The 13,947-nt window shown below is 45.8% G+C and overlaps 1 protein-coding gene across 1 annotated transcript in view; it reads right to left on the bottom strand.

Moving 5' to 3' along the window:
* Positions 1-13,947, bottom strand: part of RAP1A (RAP1A, member of RAS oncogene family) — a 33,480-nt gene that overhangs the window by 6,708 nt on the left and 12,825 nt on the right. The window contains exons 2-6 of the mRNA XM_050326727.1: positions 11,468-11,536; positions 7,993-8,076; positions 5,174-5,242; positions 3,900-3,956; positions 3,127-3,267 (exon numbers count right to left, since the gene is read on the bottom strand). Coding sequence (XP_050182684.1) covers positions 3,127-3,267; positions 3,900-3,956; positions 5,174-5,242; positions 7,993-8,049 — 324 coding nt within the window. The 5' untranslated portion in view covers positions 8,050-8,076; positions 11,468-11,536. The remainder of the gene's footprint in view (positions 1-3,126; positions 3,268-3,899; positions 3,957-5,173; positions 5,243-7,992; positions 8,077-11,467; positions 11,537-13,947) is intronic.

Genomic DNA, 13,947 nt, shown 5'->3' with positions numbered 1-13,947 from the left:
CAAATCATTTCTTCAAGCCAATGATGAAATGGCATCTGCCCCTCTCCTTAAGCCACTGCCTTTCTAAAGTACCTGGGTGAGTCACCTTCTTGCTCCTTGGTGAGGAAAGAAGTGCCTTGGGGAAACCACATTCCTGGTGACACATCCTAGAGGAAAGCAGGGATTTAATGTCCCTCCAAAGCAGGACCCTGCCCTGAGGGGCTCCCAGCACCACTCCCCACCTGAGGGGCAGCTCCACAGAGTTCACCTGAGAACCTCAAGGGTAATGCTGAGTTTGCTTTTACACATCCTGCCCCTCACAGGGTGGATGAGGCAGCCCCAGCTGAGTGGGTTTGAAGGCGAGATCACAGCAGGACGTGCCCTCAGCAGCAGCAGCAGCATCCTGTTTCCCTTACACTGGGGTAGGAGCAGAAAAAAAACCCAACAAAACCCTAAAGAACTGCTGATAAGGGTGTGCACCCGCTCCATTTCCTCAGACATTTCATTCTTTGAACAGAAAATGAGGACTTTCCAGCTGGAAAATAAATCATTATCCGCTTCCTTTGGTAATTTGCAACACACTGTGTTGTTTTTAATCGACTTCAGTGTTAGTGTTTGTAGTCTCTTCCCGACACAACTACGCTCAACATTAATTTTTGTATTTAAAACTCACACCCATTAGAAAATGATATTTTTATTTTTGAGAACCAAGTTTTACATACTACAGCAGGAACCTGGAGTCACAGTACAGAGGAAAAAAATTCAATAAAGCTCATTTCAAATCAGAGATCTACAGGATATTTACATCTTATTGTTTTCTTAGATAGTTAAGAGAAATTTTCTCATACCAAAACATGAAAATGTGTTTGTTCAGCAAAAAAATAAAGTATATGAAGGTGTGAAATCATAGGGCAAAAAGTGATGGGTAAGCAGTAGAGCTTTGAAAGACATGAAACTCTGCATAAGGGTCTTTCAAAAGGTATTAACTCTTTATCACAGAGCCAAAAATGGACTTTGATTACCAACTACTTTCTGATCATTTACTATTTCATGTAGAAGACTGGAATTTAAACTCTGCCAGACATAGATAATTTAATGGTTTATGCACTGGGACTTTAAAAAAGACACATTCTGAAACTACCTACAGGAAGGAGTGTAGGCAGTAACTCAGCAGAATGTGGCTTAAACACTCAAAAGGCTCTCAAGCTTGGATTCAACAAGGAACAAGAATTAAATCACTGAAGTAAAAAGGAAAGCCACAGTGTCCACTGTGGGGTGAACCTGCCCAGCTTACTGTGCAAATTCCCTCCAGAGAGCGAGGCCAATCCAGGACTCCTGTCACCAGGGATTTACCCCAGAATAATCCCTGCCTAAATGAAAAGCAGTTTTGCATAAATAGAGGTTCAGCTTGTTAAACCAAGGCGGGAACCAAAGCCCTTCAAAGCCAGGTAATCGGGCTACAGGACAATGATGGGGATCCAAGGCAAAGCAGCTGCCCTGGGAGGTCGCCCCGAGAGCTCTGCTCGTGGCTCCAAATGCCTTCTCCTGGATGGAGATTTGAACACAACACACATGGCTCAGCCAGGATTTGGCCTAAATAGGTGTCCTTCCCCTGTGGGCAAGAATTCTGGGAGCACAGCACAGCCAAAATCATCCTTGGAGGGATGCACAGCAAAGGCAGGGGACACTTTTGAGCTGTCGGTGGAAAAACATGGACAATTTTTTTCACATTCCTCAGGGGAAACACTTGGATACACTACCAGCCTCTCTTGGAGGGTGCCTACACAGAGGGAGAGTTCCCACACAGCCTCCATGGCAAAAGCCACCTGGAACCTCACCTACATCCCACCTTTAGGAACTCAAGGCCCACCAAGGAGTTCCAGGAGTTGGGGCCTGAACTGGAAATATGGCACATGGTTTTCTTCTGTCCAACAGCACAGAGTGCAAGCTATCTACAAGTAATTTTTCCTTATTTTAAAAAGGGCTTTAAGCAACTAAAATGACAACCTTGCATCACTGGCTAAGGCTCTGTGAGAACCTTAATTATTTAATTCATGCAACTCTGTGACCTCCTTTGAAGAGAACTGTTGAGAGCTGAAAAGCCCCGGGGCTGTGAGGGTGCTCACAGTGCCACTGCCACTGCCAGGGACAGGCACATCTGCAGTGCAGAGCTGGACCATCCCTGCTCACACACAGACATGGAGTCACAAAGCCTTCAACATCCTCCTGGTCCCTCAGGAAGGGACAAGAACATTTTCATACAATAAGTCCCACAAAAGCAGAGCCCACGCACCAGGAGGACTGCACAGCTGCAGGGAGGGGGGTGAACGTGGTGCTGGTGGTGCTTGGGTTGACTGGACTTGATGATCTCAGAGGTCTTTTCCATCCTTACCAACTCCAGGATTCTAAGGGAATTCTCTACTTCATGCCACAAGACCCAGGGCCACTTCATCTGCAGAGCTGAGTGCTGGACAGGCTCCCACCCCAGCCCCCTCTGACACTGCCCCTCACACAGGGACGCCAAACCAAAGGAGCACTCAGTGATTCCCAAAAAAAGGCTATTAATCCTAATGACACTTAAATGACACAGCACAGTCTGGTCACTAAGCTGACCACGCCCTTTCTATCTGCAGTTCATCAGCTCGGCTCAGGGAACAGCACTGCCCTGCTCCAGGGAATTCCCAGCTGACCTTTGGGAAGCGTCACAGCTTTGGACTTCAATTTCCCCCCCAGACATTTGGGAAAAGCAAGGTTAGTCTCCACAGCTGCAGATCCACCAACAACATCAGCGGCAGAGAGTTCAGCTATTATTTTTCCTTAACTTTGCTAAACCACAGAGAAGAAAGAAAATGCAAATACTGGAAAGGAGTTAAAGGAGAAAAGTAAAAAAAGAAATGATGTTGTTTTCAATCAACTCCCACTGATTCCAAAGGCTGTCAGACTTCCAGGAAACTGGAAAATCTGTTTTCATTATGCCCCTTAGCAGGTGTGGGGCCTCAGACAACACCACTGAAATAACAACACTGAGAGAACTTATTCAACACACCCCAAGAATATTCTTTGAAAGAAACTTTGCTCTCAAATTCCTGCATGTTTACCACAAACACTTTTTAACCATTTGCAGAGGTACCAAAACATTCCACTTACATCTTCAGTGTCCTTAACCCGTAAAATCTGTTCCCGCAGGTCCTGTAGGTCGTTAAACGTGGACTGTGCTGTTATAGAATATACTAGTGCAAACCCTTGCCCATTCTTCATGTAGAGATCCCTCATGGCTGTAAATTGCTCCTGTAATCAAATATTTTTTAAAGTAATTAGCCAATGAATGCAGCTAATGAACAGTTACAAAGGAATACTTCTATTGTACTCGAGGCGAGAACATAGTGCCACACAACGTGGATTTACATATTTTCCCCTCTCAGAAATCCACTGAAGCATGGAAATTTAATAAAAGCATTAACACATCTCTTTCCCTTTGTTGTTTTTTTTTTTTTTCCCCCTAATAGACAAAAGGCATTCTTGAAAAAAATGGGAAAAGAAGAAGAGTAGCAACAAACATCTCTGCAGACGGGACTGTTGTTATGTCCCAACCACAAAGTATTTTGATTTGGGTGATATATTTTGCAGTGATCTCGCATTTATTTGCTGAGAAGGTGTTAACGAGACAACAACAGTGGATGGCAGAGAAAAGGTGAGTGGCACAGGAGGCACCAACCTCTGTGTCCCAGCACTGGGGCACCAGCTGGGGAAGGGGCTCACAAGGCCTCTGGAGGGGCTCATTCACCACACTGGGCGTGGGTTATTTAACAAAATCCTTCCACTTAAATTACTGCAGCTGATTTGTTGGTTTTGCTTGGGCAGGATTATCATTCTTAACAAAGAAACTCCACAGCCATTAGAAAAAGAAACACCAGACTTACTGTCCCTGCTGTGTCGAGGATCTCAAGCATACACTGTTGACAGTCTACTTCCACTTGCTGGGGAAAGAAAGAGAAGAGACAAACACTTAAACTAAAATATCCCAAATGGGACAGGCAGGAGGAATCTCAGCTTCATTTTCACTCCTGCCACAAAGACCTCCCTAAGCAAGCCAGGCACCTGCACTTCCCCAAGGCTGAGCAGCACTGCTATGAGAGGATTAATTACGCCCCAAGCCAGGCATTTGGGTCAGCTCACATGCTCCAGGACTCCCTTCATCACAAAGGCTTAAATGAGCAGCTCACTGTAAACATCTCCACTTAAGTGAGATTGTAAATATCCCGACTTAATCCACTCTTCCAAATCAAGGGACGTCAAAACTTGGATTTTTCTTTGCTGCTGGGGGAGAAGGGAGTAAAGGAAGAAAAGGAAAAGCAAAATACTTCAGGGCCCTCACAGTCAGACTTAGCAAATCTTCCACTCACTGAGAAGTTTCCCAGATCCAACAAGGGTAATTCCAGGAGAGTCAAGAAAATTTAACAGCAGAACTGATCCCACAATTTACACTTGATTGTCATGGTGCACAAACGTTACAAGTTTTTGTTTTATATGTTTTGGTGCCTTTAATGATGGTGGCATTTATGCTAATCCCCAAAACAATGGGTCACTTGACATCAGTGCAGGGAAGAAAGTAGCTCTGTGGATGGAATTACGTAAAGACCACAGCTCAGGGATCCTGACAAGGACTTTTGCTCAGCAATTCCAACCCTGCATCCAGAACAGCCCCAAAGAATTCCATCTCCTTCAAACTATGTTTAAGTGGCAAAAAGCAGCTCCTAAAAGGGAACACAAGGCAAGTGCTGTGCTCCAGCAACACAACCTGATACATCAGGGGGGTATATCCCGTGTAACAACGTCCACAGAGCACACACAGAGCAAATATTGACATATTTATGTCTTGAAGGAGCAACTATAAATCAAATTACAGCAAACAGAGCTGAGCAACAGCCCGACCCTGCTTTGGCTGAGCTGTTCCTGTTCCCAGGCATCAAGCAGAAGCTCTGCCAGGAGGATGGGCAGTGCCACCAGCACAGCTCATAGCCCAGGACAGGGGGAAATCAGGGATGGTTCAGGAGAATACACCAAATTTCTCTCTGTTCTAAGCACACACAACATTTCCTTGGAAAAGACCCTTCTCATTCTGATAAGCTTTTGCTGCATTATTAAAAACAAAGCTCTGTGAGACTTGAAAGAAATTAAAGTGATGGCATTTTACCTTTCTGTATGAATCTTCTATTGTTGGGTCATATTTTTCAACAAAAATTCCCTGAACGAACTGTACAGTCTGGGGAGAAAAGGAGAGAAGGGGAAAAATGAAGTGAACTGAACACAACCAGAAACATTTACCAAGCAGTAACAAAAAAACCCACTCAGCTCTGCTGTTAAAATTCAATAGTGGGGGCCAGGAAACCTGTGCCAGGGCCTCCCCACCCTCACAGGGAAGAATTTCCTCCTTAAAAAATCTAACCTAAATCTACCCTACTTCAGCTTGAAGCCAATCCCTCATGTCCTATCACAAATCTTCCTGCAAACTGAGCAGCTCCTCACGATTTGCTTTCTTTTAACATCAGAAGAAACGACTTCTAGTACTATCTACCCCATTTAAAAATCATTCTATATCACTAAATAAACATATTTTACACTCTAATGATCAAAGCCTCAGCTTCTCCAGTGTTTTCTTGTCACACTGAACAGCTGTCCCCGTCTGCCTGAGATAAGAGATCTCAGCAAAATCATTCCAGTAAGAAACCACTGAATGTGGATGACAGGGTTACATCAGCAACAAAACCCAACAGCAGGAATTGTAGGTTACAGATTGTATTTTAGGATTGCTACTGAGTATTTTAGGGTATTTGGGTTAGCCCAGCTGCTGACCAGGAGGCTTTGCCAGGAGGCTCACACATGAGCACTGAAGTTGGTCACATCTGCACCACTTTATTTCGGGAGCTCTGTGAACCCTGAGTGTGAGAATCTGACAAACCACTCACAATCCTGAGCCTTTCTTCTATAACACTGACAAGACTTCTTTTATATCTGCAATTACAGCACTACTCTGAAGGAAAATTAACTTGAACCCATGTATTCTGTTCTCAAAATGTGTTACTGCTAATAAATCACTGTCCTAACTTTTGTTCTCTCAACTGTGTTCACACAGACACCAATTACAATCCTAATTATGATTATATTCACCTTAATCCATAACCCATTTTGCTATGTAAGATTCTTAATCTCTGATGAACTCTATTTCTATTGATTATAGCTGAAAAGAGAGGTTCAAGGGAGAAGACACAAATTCTGGGGTGGTTTTGGGTTATGTGTAGCTCCAAGAGTTACATAAATTTCCCTTAGTTTGGGGTTCTGCATCCAAACTTTAGTTTCCAGTTCTGTGTAAGACTCTGAACTGGACACTCTTTATGAAAATACTGTCACCCACTGCCACTCCAGAGCATTTTTAGCCTCAGAAATGAGGAGAAAACTGCTGAACAGGAAACCAAAGTTGCAAAGTAACTGTGCCTTAATAACTGTGAAGGCTTTCTGCTGTTCCATCATCGTTACCAAAAGCACAATCAGCATCATACTGGCACAGAAGAGTTAAAACAACAAGGAGGATCTGCAGTAAAACAACATCATATTGTCAGCCCCACTCTAATGAAAACACAGAGCTGAAAATCAACACCAACCTCTTTGTTGGACAGTTCAGTTTGTACAGTTGGAAGAATGAAATTTAAAGTGACCTCCATATTATTTTAAATCCCACCTTGTAACTTCTCCTTGTAAATATGTGCACAGTTAACTTGAAAGCTAAATATTATCCACTCTCAGCTGCTAACTGGCACTTATTGTGTGCTGTTAGAAACATAATGGATCTATGTGGCACATGAATTACAAAATATGCTGACTTAGCACTCAGACTGTCAAAAAGAATTTAACTTTTGTTTACCAGACTGAGTATTTGCATTTCAGCTGTTAAAAAAAGGCAGTGATGGTGCTGACTCAGACTTCAAGTGGCAAATAAGGAAATTCAGGTATGTCAGATGCTGAGCAATTCTTCTGTACAGCATATTAATAAGTGCCCTGTTTTACCCAGGGAGTCTAACATAACAAAAGTAAGATAATCGAGGAGGTGCTGGTGGAAAAAAGTAACACAGATTGCTTAAGTGGCTGTGGAAGAGCAGAGCTTAGAAAAAAAATTGCACCTGCACCTTGAGGGATCTCTGAGCCACTACCACAAATTTGACACACCATTGAATAACCTTTTCTCCTGCTCATCTGGATTCTGCAGGTGATTTACCAGGATTATTACCTGGTTATGTCAGCAGAACAAACAAGGGTGCACGACATGGAAGGCTGCTCAGCCATTATCACCCCCTGTGACAAGGAACACAGGGGCAGTTCCTTGTTGTAGATAACTTTTACACTTGACCAGTTCTTTGCCTTTCTTGTTGCAGGGAGCTGTGGGGCTGATTGGTGATAAATGGGTGACAGGAATCCCTCTTGCAATGCTTGACTATCGACTCTGCTATGTAAACCTCTTCTTAGAAACAACACAAGCACTTAAGGAGGGCAAAGTGTCATCACTCTGCTTCTCCCTCTGCGCTGCACACACACTGGAGGTGAATTCTCATTCCACCCTGTGTTCTCAGCCCAGGCTGCTCATTCAGGATGGAAAACACGCAGCCTTCAAGGTGTGCAGGGCTGAAACCACCCCTAATCCCATTATTCTAATTCACTGCACAGCCAGATTTCACTTGCTGTTCCAGTGTAGGTTGGGTTTTTAATATTTAGACACAGACATTAAGTCTTTTACAACACAACACCCATGCAGGAAGCAAACATGAAATGCTATCGCAACAGCAATTAACCACCTCTCCAAAATCATGACACACCTCCACAGCTCCCTCAGCAGTGTAACAGTGCAGCCATGGCACATACTGAAAGTCATACAAATATCCCAATGCATTAAGAACGTGGTCTGCAACGAGACAGCTGGAAGTTGGTGTATCAGTTTCAGAACTTTTGCTCCCCAAAACTCACCAAAGCGGACTTGCCCACACCTCCTGAACCAAGGACCACCAGCTTGTACTCACGCATGGTGTGGCCTGTTCAGACAGCAACAATCTGCAAAGCAGGATAAAAAAAAAACCCAGTTAAAAACACAGGCAGACTCATGGCACTGTGTCCTGAAAGCAGCAACACGCTCCCTTCACCAAGCAGCCCTGAGAACAAGGATGTCTTTATGAACAGTTACGGATTTTATTTTTCCACCTGGACGCTCAGGTGGCCACCTCTGACAGCCCCAGTTTGTAGGAGATGCCCAAAGCTGGCCCCTCAGCCTGATGGTGCTCAGAGAGGAAGAGGATGGACACACATGGTACAAACAGGGCACAGCCACACGTGCCCACTGCAGCTCCCGCTGCGCGTCCTCTGCTGCCTCAGCATTTCACAGCACAATCCACTGAGCGCTGCACGGGAAAATCAGATCACAACGATGCAACCGAGAGGTTTCTTCTCCCCTCCACCCCCAGCAGGGAAGGATTTAGGTCAGTGTTTTCTCTCTGGAAAAGGTCAGCCCCAACACAGGGCTGCCAAGGCAGAACCTCTCTGCTCGCCCAAGCACCGGCTCTGCCTTTTTATGGAAATCTTGCGGCTCCCTCAACTCCCCGCGCGCAGCACCAGAAAACTCCTCGTTCTCCTCCAGAGTCCCTGACAAATAAGGCGAATGACAAAGCTGGTGATAAACACTTTACACTGTGTTTACATTAGAAGCCAGGCTGGGCTGTCCCGAGCCACGGAGCTCGAGCAAACAATGACCTCAGCGGCGAATTCCCCCTTCCCAGCGAGACAGAGCTTCCTTCCCAAGTAAGGCTTCGGAGCCACGAGTGCAGTGAGCCTGGGCAAGCTCCACTCCTCAAAGGCATCTCAAACTAACGTTAGCACAGGATTTATGGGTTCACTGGCTACAGCCTTGAAAAAGAAAAACACGTTCCAAGGAGTTTGATAATGTATCACCTTGTCGACTGCTGTTAAGGAGTCTGCGGAGAGCAGGGATTGTATTTTTAGCTTTGTAACGTGGAGAACTCCCTGACAATCTGTGTCTCAGGTTTATATAATCATTAAATCGGGACAGGTTCTATCAGTTCAATTCCCAAGGGAAGCTGGAAAACAGAGGGTGAAGAGGAAACCCACGAGCTGCTGCTCACCCATCTCCAGTCCCTGTTGGAGTTGCATCAGGACCAGTTGCTGAACAGGGCACTGGAGACCTTCCCTAAACATCCTAATTTACCCCTCAACCACAGCCTGTTTTATGGTCTAAATGTGACACAAGTACAGGTTGAAACAAAAGTAAAAAAATCCCACGTGCAGCTGGGGAGAGACACACAAACTCTGTGTTCGGTTTTGCTCAACTTTAAGCTCATTTTTTTAAGTCAGAATAACAGAAATAAAGGACTTGCCCGTGCTGAGTCATGTAGCCAAGCTGCCCTCCACTCACCCAAGCCTCAGAGAGGGAACAAAGCTGAAGTTATCAGCGCAGCCCATCATTTTAAGCACCTTGAGGAGGTTTTTCCTCAGCTCTTGAAGCCCATGTGAGCTGCAGTTGCTTAACTTCGTGGAAGTTGTGAAATCAAGTCAAACTCAAAGGGGTTTTCCAGAACCTGCCCGAAAGCAGAGCCAGCGAGGTCTATGCACTCTAGGACATTTACAGTGGTTTTGGCTAAAATTCCGGGAACTGTGAGCTCTTCTGCTTGAACATTTCCCTGAGAAGTAACACTCACTTCCTTTCTTTCAAAAATCACGATTTTGGATGGGGAGGAGAGGGAAACTCCAATTAACATTTATCTTCCCCTTGATAATCCCCAGAAATTAAAAGGCAATGCATTTTTTATAAGGCACCAGTGCAACTTATTGATCCACTTTATCTTCCTCCTCCTACAGCTCCACAGTCAATCCCTCCAAGGAAAACCCGGAAAGCAACCAAGCTAAGGGTTAAATTTAGCTGTGAACTCTTTCACTTCTTATTTATAGTAAAAAATACTTGTGGGAAAGTTTCAGCTGGGAGCAGTGCAAGACTAACTTCTCATTTCTTGTCTACAGTATTTGCTGACTTTTTTTTTTCTTTTTTCAGGTGCAACAGGAAACCAAGATCCTGAACCACACGAGCCTCATTACCGTAAACCCCACACATCTTAATTATCTTGTAGCTCTTTCACAAGTATGTTAATGTTATCTGTTTATACAACATGAATAGAGTGCTCAAGAAATTACTATGCTGCATCCCAGCCAACTTTTCACTTGGCAACTGCTGAAGCCCACCTAAATACAGTCACACACAGCAGCATTCATTTCCCTCCAGAGCTCCCTGGAGTGGAGTCACATGCCGTGAAGCAACGGCCCCATTTCAAAATGGAATTAAATTATGGGTGCTAAGCCTTTCTTTGGAGTCAAAAAACAACAACAACCAAAAAAAGAGCACGATCGCTGAGGAGCGTGGAAAAAAATAACTGTAAATGTTGTGAAATTGAAACTGCTCTTATTAGTTCGGAAAAAGCAAGAGCTGAGTGTGCCTCCTTGCTCCTGCTCCCTTTTCCCAGGCACACAGAGCCACCAGGACACAGCAGGACAACCATGGGGCACAGAGCTCGTGTCACACAACCCACCACTGCCCTGAGCAGCAGCAGCTCCCTCTTGCCTTCTCTGACCCTGCAGAACACCCAGCACCTGCATCACCTGCAGGGTAATAAATTACTAAGGTTCTTTTCATCTATACTTGTGAAAAAACTTTGCTTCTACACTGGGGAAACAGCTGATACATCAGAATTAATCTCTTTTCTTTGTTCTTTAACAGGAGCATCTCTTCTCTGCCGCTCACTGTCACCAACCCTGCCAAGGGAGCAACAGAAATGGATGTTTATCTATTGACAGCATCAGCCCCAAGATGCCCAGCTCCTTCCTGAGGGAAAAGTGAAGGGCTCTATGCTAGATAAAGAAAAGGTGCAGGATATTTGGTTAAATATGCAAAACTGAAAGGCAGAGAGTCTCTGGGAAGGACCAGGGGATGGAAGCGAACACAAATGGGATTGTAACCTCAAACGGGGCTCTGAGAACCCATTTACCTGCAGCTTTACTCAGCCAAAGCTTTGTGCACTCTCCTAAATGCACAAGTCATCCTTCACCCTCCTGCAACCCAGGGGCTGAATCAGGGTAGGAAGAAGCAAAACTTTCAGGGTATTTCCCAAGCAGCGGAAGGAGCTGGGGGAGGGTGGTGGGGAGGAGGGCTGAGGCCCTTCAGGACACAAACCTGACGCAAAAACTGGCTGCTTCTCTTACAGAAGTTTCAGCAGCTCATCCAGAAGTTTACAGTTTGGGTAGTGAGGAGAGGGAAGCATAAACAGAGATAAGTGAACACAGCACTGAAAGAGAGTGGGTGCAGCAGCTTTACTTATCAACTGTCAACTCCAAAGTTCACAGAAATTTCATTTAAAATATTTTGTGAACACTAAAAAACTCCTACCTTGGCATAAAAGATCTCTCATCAGTGTTAGCAGTTCTACTGAAGGTCCTCCAGGCTCCCCACAAGGGACTGAAAAAAACCAGAAAACATCAAAATAATTAATAATCTTTCAAAGACAGAGTTTGCAGTTCATCACTGAAGGGTTTAACTCAAACCACCATGTTCCTGTGGACTTTTCCTTCCTAATATATTCTGTGGAAGACTTCTCTTAAAAATGACAGGCTGAGGTCAAACCAACCCTGTCTGAGGTTCTATCAAGTGTGCAATGCGTTTACAGTAGGAAGTGCTATCAGAAACAAAGGAAAAAGATGTTTAGAGCAGCCCAACAACCTGGGCGATGTTAAAGGGGGAAAAACCATCACTTATCCGCTCCTGATTGACACTGCTGGGGTAAAATCCAACACAACACCTAAAAAGTAGTGCTCTTGCAGGGATCTAATAGGTTTGTTTCTTGTAAGGCACACACAAAGCCTGTGTGTCTCCCCTGCAGCCGGGGAGCTTCACCACATGCCAGTGCCAGGCACAGGAAGCAGAGGCATCGGGTTCTGATGGTATCAGAGTCCCTCTGAAACGGCCCAACATCCTGTCCCACATCCCCCAGCCCTGCTGTGCCCTCGATGTCTCCCCTCAGCCACCTGGCAGCGGCAGGATGGAGGGGACAGGCAGGTGTCACAGCAGGGACACGACTCAAAGAGCAGCCACAAGGGGTGGGAAAAGCTGAGGGCACAGGGGAGGGCACAGAGGGGAACCCAGAGTCGACAGCAGAAGCATCTTGGCAGGATTTAAACTGCCAGAGGGCAGGGGTAGATTAGAGACTGGGAAGAAATTCTTTACTATAAAGGGTGGTGAGGACCTGGCACAGGTTGCCCGGAGAAGCTGTGGCTGCCCCATCCTTGGGAGTGTCCAAGGCCAGGCTGGACAGGGCTTGGAGCAATTTGGGATAGAGGAAGGTGTCCCTGCCCGTGGCAGGGGGTGGAACTGGATGATCTTTAAGGTCCTTCCCAACCCAAACCACTCTGGGATTTTGTGACAGTCCTTGAGAACAGGACAACTCCCAGCACCACCATCTTCCTCCCCCAGGAACCCTCTGGCTCCTGCCCAATTTTTAGGAGGCTGTGACACCTGCAGCATCCCAGTCCTTTGTTCAGTAACACTGAACTGCAGCACCACTGGTACTTCAGTCATCACAGCACTGCCTCCACCCTGCTGCTACAACAGGTCCTCTGTCTTTTGTAGGTTCAGCACTTCATCCTTTCTTTTCAAGGGATAAAAGAGTCAGTTGTTCCTCTGGAATCATAGGAAGTTTAAATGAAAAGCTGCTAAGATGCTTTTTTGAAAATATTTCCTTTTAACAGCTCTGTATCTAGCAATCCAGAGCCACCCTGGAGCCACAGAAATCAAAACTGTTTAGAAACTGATAATGAATGTCATAAGCCTTGTCAAGCATTTTTCCAAATATAAGAAGAAGTGAGTCTCCAGCAAAGCAGAGTTCATTCAGTCAGCTCTTGCTGTAGGTATTTGCTTGGATCCAATTTGGACACACCTGAAAACAGGGATTTCTCCTACAGAGACAGGCTCAGAGAGCTGGGGGTGTTCAGCCTGGAGGAGAGAAGGCTCCAGAGAGACTTTAGAGCTCCTTTCAATGACTAAAGGGGCTCAAAGAGAGTGGAAAGGGACTTGGGACAAGGGTCAGGAGGGACAGGACAAGGAGGAATGGCTTCCCAGTGAAAGAGGGCAGGGTTAGATAGGATACTGGGAAGAAATTCTTCCCTGTGAGGGTGGGGAGGCCCTGGCACAGGTTGCCCAGAGAAGCTGTGGCTGCCCCATCCCTGGGAGTGTCCAAGGCCAGGTTGGACAGGGCTTGAAGCAACCTGGGCTAGTGGAAGGTGTCCCTGCCCATGGCAGAGGGGTGGGATGAGATGGATTTTAAGGTCCCTTCCCATCCAACCAGTGTGGGACTCCGTGATTTTGAGTGAAAGCACTGCCAGTCCCAGCTCCAGGACTGGGGATGAACAAGGGCACTGACTGCCCTCAAAAAGCACAAGGCACAGCACGAGTTTAAAAAAGGGTGAGAGAAAAGGAACAGAAAGGAGTGAGGCACAGAACGAAGCACAGAAACCACAGCACCAGTTCCTAGAGACAATGAGAAACAGCCCCTCAAGGTGCAGCTTCCACAGCCATGTGCACCATTCCACTGAGCTGCACTTTGCTCTTCCCCAGGAAGATGCACCGGGAGAGAGAAAGACAGGGAAAGGTCTCCCTGGGATAGAGGAGAGAGGGGCAGGGAGCAAGGACCACTCACCTGGCTTTAAGGAAGAGAGAAGAGAGCGACTCCTTGCTTGCTCATCGCCCCCACCACCTCCCTTTTTCTGATTTTCACTGGCGGACACCAAAAATGTGGGCATTTTCAAGAGGAAATGTGGCACCAGGATTTCCCGGATTTGGGAGAGGAGCGCAGATGTCTGTGTGAACTCCAGCAC

The sequence above is a fragment of the Myiozetetes cayanensis genome, unplaced genomic scaffold, assembly GCF_022539395.1.
Source record: "Myiozetetes cayanensis isolate MyiCay16 unplaced genomic scaffold, myiCay2020 scf32, whole genome shotgun sequence".
Classification (NCBI taxonomy): domain Eukaryota; kingdom Metazoa; phylum Chordata; class Aves; order Passeriformes; family Tyrannidae; genus Myiozetetes; species Myiozetetes cayanensis.
Note: the sequence above shows the minus strand (reverse complement) of the source record. Positions and strands in the feature narration are given on the sequence as shown.